Raw genomic sequence first — 11207 nt, 5'->3', positions numbered from 1 at the left:
CTTCTGCTTCTGTTAGGTCCATAACCATTTCTGTCCTTTATTGAGCCCATCTTTGCATGAAATGTTCCCTTGGTATCTGATTTTCTTGAAGAGATCTCTAGTCTTTCCCATTCTATTATTTTCCTCTGTTTCTTTGCCTTGATCGCTGAGGAAGGCTTTCTTATCTCTCCTTGCTATTCTCTGGAACTCTGCATTCAAATGGGTATATCTTTCCTTTTCTCCTTTGCTTTTCACTTCTTTTCACAACTATTTGTAAGGCCTCCTCAGACAGCCATTTTGCTTTTTTGCATTTCTTTTTCCTGGGGATGGTCATCTTGATCCCTGTTTCCTGTACAATGTCATGAACCTCCGTCCACAGTTCATCAGGCACTCTATCAAATCTAGTCCCTTAGATCTATTTCTCACTTCCATTGTATAATCATAAGGGATTTGATTTAGGTCATACCTGAATGGTCTAGTGGTTTTCCCCACTTTATTCAATTTAAGTCTGAATTTGGCAATAAGCAGTTCATGATATGAGCCACAGTCAGCTCCTGGTCTTGTTTTGTTTTTATGCTACAGGAATAAACTTACTTCTCACTGGCAAAAACGTGCTGATTGTAATGGTTGCTATTTAGATTAATAAAGATGTGTTTGAGCCCAGTTATAATGATTTAAAATTCATGTCTGAAACTGCACCAACCTAACAGGAATTAATGTAATTAATTAATGTAATTAATTAATGTAATGTAATTAATTCCTAGTAGAAATTAAATACAGACATTATCTGTATTTATAGGAAATGATTATGAATGTGCTGAGGGAAAAACTCACCTGGATTACTGCAATATTCTTAAAGCAAATTCACAGCAATTTATGTCACCTGTTTAACTGTAGGCTTAAAAAAAAAAAAAAAGCTGTACCATATCCCCAAAAGCAGCAGTAGAGAGAATATAAAAGGACAGAAAGTGAATTAATTTTCAAATAGCCTTGCTGGAGTGAGAAGGGTGCCTAAGGGACCTCCATCCAGAGGAGCCAAGAGACTACTGGCTATTCTGAACTCTGTTATTCTCAACTCCCTGACTCCAACTGTACAGTGTTCTTCACACCACCAACAAATGTTTCAGCTCTTTGGTCACCAACTGGGTGTCCTACTGATTCAACTCATTTCTGACACTAACCACCTGGAGTCAGCAGGGACCCCTGCAGATGCTAAGTTCCACAACACTGCCTTCACTTCAGACACTAGCTTAGCTGCAAGTCCCAGGTTGCCACCTACACTTCTGACCAACCAATGAATCCAGGGTTTCCATGACCCCTTCTTCAGGTTTGAGAACTTGCCAGAGTGGCTCAGAGAACTCAGGAACCGCCAAACACAAGAGATACACAGGGCAAGGTATAGCCTCTGAGGAGGGTCACACAGCTCCCATGCCCTCCCTCTACAGTGTACCACCCTCCTGGCACCTGGAAGTGGTCATGAACCCAGAAGCTCTCTAAACTCTGTGAATCAGGGGGTTTTATGGAGGTTTTACTACTTAGGCATGGTTGAGTGAATCACTGGCCATTGGTGAGTAGCTCAACCTCCAGCTCCTCTTCTCCTCCACTCCCAGAAGCTGGGGGTGGGAGAAGGGCTGAAAGCTCCAGCCCTCTAATCATGGCATGGTCTTCCTGGTGACCAGCACCTACCCTGAAGCTATCTCTGAGCCAGTCAGTCAAGAGTCACCTCATTAGAACAAAAGATACTGCCATCCTCCTGGAACTTTCAAGGCTTTTAGGAGCTCTGTCAGGAATCAGGAACAAAGACCACATACGTATTTCTAGATTATGCCAGTTCATACATACATTTAGGATAATAAGAAGCAAGTTTGTCACTCTCACAAGTAGGGTGTGTATATAAATGGAAAAGGGGAAAGCTAGAAAGACCTCTAGAACTGGAGATATGAATGTGAACTCATGGCTTTCAACAGACAGACAGAGCTTACCAATACTATAGGGGTTTCCCAGGTGGCTCAGTGGTAAAGAACCCACCTACCAAGCAAGAGATTTGCGTTCAATCCCTGGGTCGAGAAGATCCCCTAGAGAAGGAAATGGCAATCCACTCCAGTATTCTCGACTAAGAGTTGGACGTAACCGCACGACTGCAGACACACCAGCACTGTAACCATCAATCTGTCTCTATTAGGTGGAAGTTTGATACACAGCGGCCACTAAAAATAACATCCCGTCTCAAAAATTTAAGTCTAAAACAGACGTTCAAGGGACTTCTCTGGTGATGCAGTGCTTAAGACTCCACACTTTCACTGCAAAGGCTGTGGGTTTGATATGAGGTTAGAAAACTAGAATCCAGCATATCGCAGGGAACTGCCAAAAAATTAAAAATAAACAAAAGTAATAAAAAATAAACAGACGCTCTATATCATAACCAATATAAGTAACTTAGGATACACCAGGAAGTTAATAAACACACCATCTCCCTCCTTATAGCATCTACTAATGTAAACTGGTTAAAAGGCTACTGAAATGGAGATTTACTTCATGAACTTAAAGTATAAAAGGTGTAAGTTGCTCAATAACAAATTGTAATTTCTAAACAGAACAAAAAAATTCAATTCCACTATAACTCAAACTTCTTCCTAGTTTAACTGAAGTATTTTGCAGTGGAAAAAAACAAGGACTCAGATGCCATGTGATCTTAAACATGCTATTAAACCTGTGTTTGTTTCCTCAAATATAAAATGTTTAAAAATCTGCCTTGTACTATACCTCTAAGAATTACAAATAATATGCTATGGGCATAAGACTATGCTTATCACCAAAAAAATCCTATTAGGTAAGTATTAGTAATTATTAATACTTTTCCAGATTAATTTAATTAGCAAGGAACACTCTTCAAAAAGACAAGGGCTTAAAGAAGTTATTTAGGCTTTTTGTTGTAGATACGTCCATTTCAACCACATTCTAGAAATAGCGTAATAATTAAGAATCTTTCTTGTAATAGTTTCACGTGAAATCTGCTTCCTCAAGTGACACACAAAGACAGTCATTTCAGAGATGCCCCACTAAAAAAGTCTGTATCGCCAGATTAACACCCAAATGCAGCATTAATGCCAGAGACTAACTACAGAGAGAAACAAGCTGTTTTAAGAATCAGTTTATCATGCCCAACAATTGAGTATTATAGAAACTAGTTGACAAACAGCATATGAAGTATGAAAACCTATTTTGGATTGACTTAACTATCCATAAAGAATAACCAAAACTAAAACAGTAACTGCCTTAGAACAGACTCTTATCTGAGGCAGAGAAAGCAGACACATTATTATATATCAATGTTTTAACTTTTAAAGACCTTTCCCTGCTCATCTATCCATGTTCTCCAAGATCATGCCTTCTACTTACCCAATCTTTCTTGCCCCATATTTGTTCAAACCTGTCTAAAGAAATGGCCTACTCTTACCGTCTCTACTTCTTAACCTCCCTTGTGCGTGTGTGCTCAGTCACTTCATTCATGTCCAGCTCTCTGCAACCCCATGGATCATGCCCCACCAGGTTCCTCTGTTCATGGGATTTTCCCAGGCAAGAATACTGGAGTGGGTTGCCATGCCCTTCTTCCTCAGCCACTCTTTAAACTCACTGCAAGTCTTCCACTCTTCTGAAGCTGTAAGATCACCAAATATCTAGAGTGAATGTGACATAACATTAGTTATTGTTAATTCTGCATGTGTATGTGAATTTGTGGTAATATCCTTTGTATATCTTTGAATATATTGAACTTCTCTGCTATATTCCTTCCTGGAAATTTTATTCTTTCTGTTCTGTTCTCCTGCTGTTTTGTTTAGTCTCCCTGGGCTCCTTTTTCCTTTGCCCACCCTTTAATTATTGCTCTTTTGCCCTAGGCCCATTATTCTTCTCTGTCTTTTCCTCTGTTTCTCTTCATATATATCCTTTCCTTAGATAACTGCATTTACTTCCATTATTTCAGCTATGACTAATACAGACAGCCTCTATTTCTACCTCAGACCCATTCTTTTACGCTTCAGGAATGTATCCAGTGGCCTGGTTGAACTTCCTCCTGGAGGTATCACAAGCACCTCACACTCATCATGTCAACTGAATACACCTCCACACCCCTTCCCCTCAAAGGCTTCCCCTCCATTCTCTCCTATTTCCTCCCTCAGCTGACAGTACCATTTTTTATTCCCACCCTCTCGCCTGTGCTTCATTTTTCCTCCAAATTCCACTTCATCAATAAACCCTGCCCATTTTCTCTACTAAATATTTAAAAATTCCGCTCTTCTATTGTCTTAGTTCAGGCCCTAGAAATCTCACACTCATACATAAAACTAAACTCTACATATTCGTACTCCTTAAATAATTCTCCACAATTAATTTTATACTCCTCTGCTTCAAATTCTCTCCACTGCCTACAGCCGAGTATTTGTGTGGGAAGGGTGTGTGGACAGTTCAAAGAGCATGTAAATACGATAATGTCTACGAACTCTTTAGCATGTTAAAGAGATGTTATATTGCATTTCCCAAGTCTACCATAACCCAGGATGAGTGACCAGTCCAAGCAGAGAGAAAATCCACAGAGATGAATATAGTCACCCCTCAAGGTCCTCAGGGAGCTGGTTCCAGGGACGCTCCCCAGCCTCCACCCAGGATGCACAAGTCCCGTCTATAAAATGGTGCATTACTTGCATTTAATCTATACATATATTCCGTATACTTTAAATAATCTCTAGCTCACTTATAATACCTAACACAATGTAAACGCTACATAAATAGTTGTAAACACAATGTAATACACACAGTTGCTACAAGTGCAAAAAATTCAACTTTTGCTTTCTGCTATTTCTCTCTTCCAGTATACTTTCCATCTACAATTAGTTGAATCTGTGAATGCAGAACCTGCAGATATGGACAGTGACTGTACATCATGTTGTCTGGCTCAAAACCATTGGCCAGGAAGAGAATCCTATCATTACCTCAAACAACATGTTTACTTCTGTCAACTAATAGAGACAATGACAACAGTAATGATGTGCTTCACTACTTCATTTCACTTCTCACTGTTTGGTTTATATATTAGTGCTCGATTAACTCAACACCATTCACCAGGTACCTAATGACGAAAACACAGATCACCTGTGTCTGAGAAACTGCACCCTAGCAGCTCAAAAGGCATCTACAAAAACAGTGGATTTTCTTAACTAACCTGAATATGATTATACCAAGCAGATTTCCAAACATTTTCTTAAATTATTCTTAAAATCTTAATTTCTTAATATTTCTTAAATTTCAGGGAAAACTGTATTTGCTTGTGATGACAAAGCTTATCTGACGATTCTTTTCTAAAAATCATTAAGCACATTAACTTAGCACAGCACATTTAATATGTCAATCTTACAATGCCAAGACTCAAGTCAGAACATCAAAAACTAAATTATTTATGAAAGCCCACTCGAAAAGCTAAATTAATACAAATTCAGGTAGAGATAGTCTACAATGAAGTCAACCACAAAACCAAGCAAATACTAAAGTTTCTTCTCTCCTGAAGAACATATCAATAACCAATCTTTTTAGAGCCACACACAACATTAAGCCTGCCAGTTGTCAAAGGCATAATCCTCTTCCAAACAAAAACACTCTTAAGAAAAGCTTCTGGCAATTTCTTTTCAGTCCAAAAGCTGCTCTTCAGTCTAAAAGCTGTCTTAAGATTTAATAAAACCCTTAAACTGAACAATATGCTCCTAAAACCCAACTACGAAGTTTAAAATAATTAATCTGTAACAAGTGATAATTAATAGCCTTCGAAATGGATTTTTCTTTGAAGTATCATACTTTACATTTTTCAAAGTACCTTCACATAGTATTTCAGTTGCTCCTCAGCAATCCTGTGAAGTCAATAAGACATGTTACTAATAAATCAGTCTTACAGAGTTAAGTTCCTTACTCAGGGTCAGATAATTGGGTAACACAGAATTCAAGTTATCTGCCTCAGAGCTGGTTTCTGCTATATGTGTTGTATTATACCAGAGTGAAATCTCAAAATACAAGATTAGAGAATCTGCTGTGGACCAATGAAAGGCAAGGAATATGGATGAAAAAACCCTGAGATCTACAACTATTTCTAACTTAGTAACAGAAAAAATTTAATACTTACCAAAGTATATGGAGCATCTACTTATGTCTTCAAAGAGCTCAAAGACTAATGGAATAGACAAAGAATGTAAATGATTTTTAATCAATGTGAAGAAAGAATGATCCCAAGAGCAAAGATCTCAGCAAATTCTGGAAACTAGTCATTCAGAAAGACTGCCATTTGGGAGCAACAAGTTATGAAATTAACAAGAGGAAGTTAGGCAGAGGACAGGTAAAGTTAAAGGATGTGAAAACACTGATGACACCATGTTCAATTCCAACATTTCTCCTGTAAGAATGGTAGCAACAGTATGGAGGTTTGCTATATTTTTCAAGAATAAATGTAAACAAATCAAAATTTTCATCAGTACCCTCAAAAAGGTAGCCTAAAAAAAAGATGCTGCATCATCACAGTTAATATATATGTGCCACATTCGGTGCTAGAAGTTTTTTATATATCCTAATTCATTTAATCATCACAACTACTCTGTAAAATAGGCACTCATTACATTTCACTTTACAGGTAAGGAACTAACAAAGAAGTTTACCCAAGGTTACACAATCATTAGCTGAGCCAGGATTTGAATGGAAAGTCAGGCATTTTAGTTCTTAATCACTGTGTTATACTGCAGAAAAAGAGTGCCTTTTCCAAATCCAAGTGCAGGTCATGCTAAGTCTCACCTAATCCCGCACACTTGATTTTTAATACAGGACCAAAAAAAATATAAAATGCGAACAATAAGTAAATATAAAGAACTGGCATAGCAAAACCTAGAAACCAATTATTGTGAATTTTTCACAGTATATGAACATTTTCAGAACTTATAATTTGAACATAACCATTCTTGCAGTTTTTACAGCTTTATCTAAAATACTAACTTATCAGGAAACACAAATAACACACTTGATTTCTGAAATCAAGCTGATTTCTGAAAATGAGAGCCCAGTTTTAGCTGAATGTTTCCACAGGGATTAACCAAGATGACTCTAAATGACCAGGATCTTGCACTAGAATCTGAATGTCAAGAAATGAACTCAGTCACCCACAATAGATTCCCAGTTTGTTTTACACAAAAACAATCTCTTTCCAAGTTCTTACTCTACAAACAATTGTGATACTAAAGATCTGAAAAAAGGTAAGAAAAATGGAAAACATTTAAGCCCCTAAAACAAAGAACTATATTAAAAAAAAAAACAACCTAAATATAATCTTTGTCCTGTACAAAGGTTATTTCTTCAAACAATAAGTCTACATATATTTTAAATTAACTCTTACCTAGCCAAAATTATTCTGTCTTTAATTATTATTCTGTCCTGTTGAGAAGGGACAAAGGATTACTTCAAACAAGTCACCAATCATTCTTTAATTTGCACAGCAGCTACCCTTGAGCTACCTGAATTTTGCCCATACTCCAACAAATCAGTGGCTCTGAAAATTTAAAAGCAAAAAGACTCCAAAGACTATTCTCTGAAATTTAGTTTCTGAGACTAAAAGTTAGTACAGATTCCTAAAAACCAAGGAATGTGGCACAAATTTAAAACATTAAGGTAAGAAAAATCCTCACTATTCAAAATGGGAATAACAGTTCAATGAATTAAGAACAAAGAATAAGTTATGGTTTCTTAATCACAGAACCACAACAAATTTCTACACACCATCAAAAAACTTTTCATAAAACATTGATATCATATACTCATGATGAGACATGAGCCTTAACTTGCTAAAAGCCAGAAAAAAGCATACACTAAGTATTTTGGAGTTTAATCAAAATTTATGATTTGACTTCTCCTTTCAGGCAGATCTGGAAATAATCTTATCAATATATTCAGTGAACTCTGTATTTAGAAGCAGCATGGGCAGAAGTGCTTAGAGTAAATGAATCGCAGTGTATAATTATGTTTTATCAAAGCAATTATGCTATGTTTCTTTAAAACAAAAACAAACCCTCCCTAAAAAAGGCAATGTAAATTCTGTAAAGTCCAGCAGTAACAACATTTTCTGATCAAGCCAAAAGAGAAGTAAAATTAAGGCACATCACCTGCCTAGTAAAACCAGGTAAGTAAATATGCACCTTAATGGATCTCAGTTATCACTTAAGATCCTGTAGTATCAAAGTACTACCCACGTATTAAGAGTCAGTATTTGTTTTAATAGATAACTATGCATATTGTGACTCTAAAAATAGGCTTGATGGAAACAAATTTGACTCACATACCACACCCATCCATCCTTCATCCCCAAAAGCCTATTTATTTCTCCATTTGAAGTGATAAAATCGCTACCCATATCATAAGTCTGGAATCTGCCAGGGTTACAGGATCAGATCTCTCCAAAAATCTGACAGTAACTTCCACATCAAAAACAGAACTGCTTCATTTGAGATTTACTAATTAACCATCTACTAGACTACAAATGCTTTAACATTTCTCAAATTATTAGATCCTAACCAGTTAATTTTATTCCTTATCAACCCAAGAAAGTCATTTACAAATAAGTTACTCTACTTCAGGTTCTTCATTTATCAAATAAGAAGCTGGGCAGAATAGCCTAAGATTTCTTCCAGTTTTAATACATGACATTTTTAACTCAACAACACAATATTTCTCCAGTCTTCCTACAGAAAAATTTGTAGTAAGTATACATTTAGTGAAAAAAGTTTATTTTTCCCCCAATGATTTAGTAATCCTTTGGCTTGTCCTTGAATTTAGATCCAAAGACAATAACTCAACCACTAACCTACTGAGTAGGTTGTTATCAAGTGTTTTGGCCAAAACATCATAAATACTGTCCAACTACTGCTATAAAAGATCTTGGGACTAAGATAATCACATTTTAAAAACAAAAATGGAAAACTGTCAAAGTAGGATCATAAAAGGAAGGTTCCAAAGCAGGGTACCACTCAAATGCATTTTCATTTGGTTCTCCAGCCAAATTCCAAACTAGCATAAAAATAATATGGCACTGTTATACATAGAGAGAAGATATTCTTTTGTTTAACCATGACCATGCCTAGAGAACAAAAATCAAACATTCATGAGTTCTAGAAAAAAAAAAATGAGAAGCTTAGACAAAATCGTGACATTAGACAAACTGAGGTTTTTTTCACCCACTGTATCAGTAGTTTCAAGATAATAAACTATCTGAAGATTCCAGGTGACAAAAAAAACATACATTCTGAGAAGTCTTAAAAGTTAAAAATTGAATCTAACAAAGTTAATCCATAAAGTGCTCAACACTTACTTGGGTCTAGTCTTGAGAGTAAGGTAACAAATAGAGGGGAAAAATTATTAAAAAGCACCTATTCAAATATGAAACAATAAAAGAATACAATACAGGATCAGTAGCAATAAGCACCTTAGGTATTAAAAACGTAACAGGTGTTTGTTTGCTTGTAACTAATACTCTGCCTGTAAACCAAAACAAATCAGATCAAAGTTTCTGAGTAAGAATGACCAAAGAATAAAGTTATAATTTGACAATTAAAAAAAAAAAAACAGGTCTACCACCTTTCGAACTCTTAAAACACTACAAAATTGAGTTTTTATTTCACAATGCCTTTAGAAGTTCTGTATCACTAACTATAAAATTTAAGAAATTATATTCCTAAAAAACTTGTCAGTTTTTTAAGTTTACTTCCTTCCACATGTTAATTTTCCTTCACACTTGATATGACCTTGGTCATTTGGAAGGTGACATTCAAAAGGTTAAATGTTAACATATTGGGTCACGGATAATAGATAAATTCCTAGATCACTCAGGTACTTTCATATCCTATTTCAGCTTGGTTCATTTCCTTTGCCAGAAAAATATGGATACTGGCATTTTTCACGTATAATGTCAGTGGTTTTTTTATTCAGTTCAACTCCACTTCTTCCAATAACCTATGTGAACACACATAGGTGAGGACCAACTTCAGTCAAGCTGCTACAGATCAAGCCAACAAGTAGCCCAAACCCCGTTATAACCTTGTCAACCAGGATGACACACCATTATTTACACCATGAAAACCTCCTAGAGGTTAAAAATGAAGCCTTTGTCACTCATTTGTACCCTTGAGAAAGTTTAGCTTAAAAATCTTTTACAAGATTAAAACAATGATAATGACATTACAACTCTCAAAACACAATTTACATCAGCTCCTGTATTACCCACAGAACAGCGAGTGGGCTAAAGACACACTAGTTTTAATAACAACGTCTGCTCACGGTTATCAAAACTTGCTTAAACATCATCAGGTGGAACGATATCAAACACCCAACTGTAACTTTCTAATCTCAAACTATCCAGTGAAGGAAGCCTTTTTTAGTTTATTAGATGCCGGTGCGACCACCAACTAAGATTCGTCGAAAAGAAGGTCATTCGTGAGCAAGGTCGTTCTTAACTTAAGACCGCCTGTTCTCAGGAATGGAAACACGCATCTAACACACGAGCAGTTCATCACTGCAGACCTCTGATGAACACAAGGCAAGAGGACTGTACTTTCCGAACTCAAAAACTTCCCCGCTCATTTGGTTTCCTGCCAGACACTAAAACAATGACGAGGAGGCAACGCGCTGGTATCCGGATGACTTTCACCACTCCTTCCCTAGGAGCGAATCTCTGGCTACAAATACTAACGCCTCACCTGTGCCAACACCCCAAATCCTGGTGACTCTTTCGAAAGTTGGCCTCCCCCCACTCGCAGCGAACAGTCAAGAGGAAGACACGTAAAGGGAAAATTCGGCCAAGTGGCCGAGCCAAATGTGGGACCCACAGCACTATAAGAGAAAGAAGGTGGGGTATACCTGCAGCTCACACCAGGCGACCTCCACGGTGGTCTCGGTGTCCAGACCCTTGTAGACCGTCTTAAAGGAGCCCCTGCCAATCTCGATGTCAAACTTGAGAAAGCGGCCGTCGTTGGACATGCCCACGGCCTTGGTCTCCAACTCCTCGATGTCATCCTGCTGCTGGCTCCGTCCCTCCGGGGGCTCCTGGGCGCTGCCGCCGCCGCTGCCACTTCTCGACGTCGGAGGCTCCTCTCGGCTCCCCGCGGGGCCCGGCTGGACAGCCTGGCGGTCTCTGCCCGCGCTGCTCGGGGCCGAAG

General features: G+C 37.6%; 1 protein-coding gene across 1 annotated transcript in view; it reads right to left on the bottom strand.

Annotated features, from left to right (window-relative positions):
* Positions 1–11205, bottom strand: part of WNK1 (WNK lysine deficient protein kinase 1) — a gene marked incomplete at its 5' end in the record, with an annotated part of 130077 nt that extends 118872 nt beyond the window's left edge. The window contains 1 exon segment of the mRNA XM_010845214.1: positions 10909–11205. Coding sequence (XP_010843516.1) covers positions 10909–11205 — 297 coding nt within the window.
* Positions 11206–11207: the final 2 nt, after the last annotated feature.

This window comes from Bison bison, unplaced genomic scaffold (assembly GCF_000754665.1).
Source record: "Bison bison bison isolate TAMUID 2011002044 unplaced genomic scaffold, Bison_UMD1.0 scf7180017864213, whole genome shotgun sequence".
NCBI lineage: Eukaryota > Metazoa > Chordata > Mammalia > Artiodactyla > Bovidae > Bison > Bison bison.
This window is presented reverse-complemented; position numbering and strand designations above follow the sequence as displayed.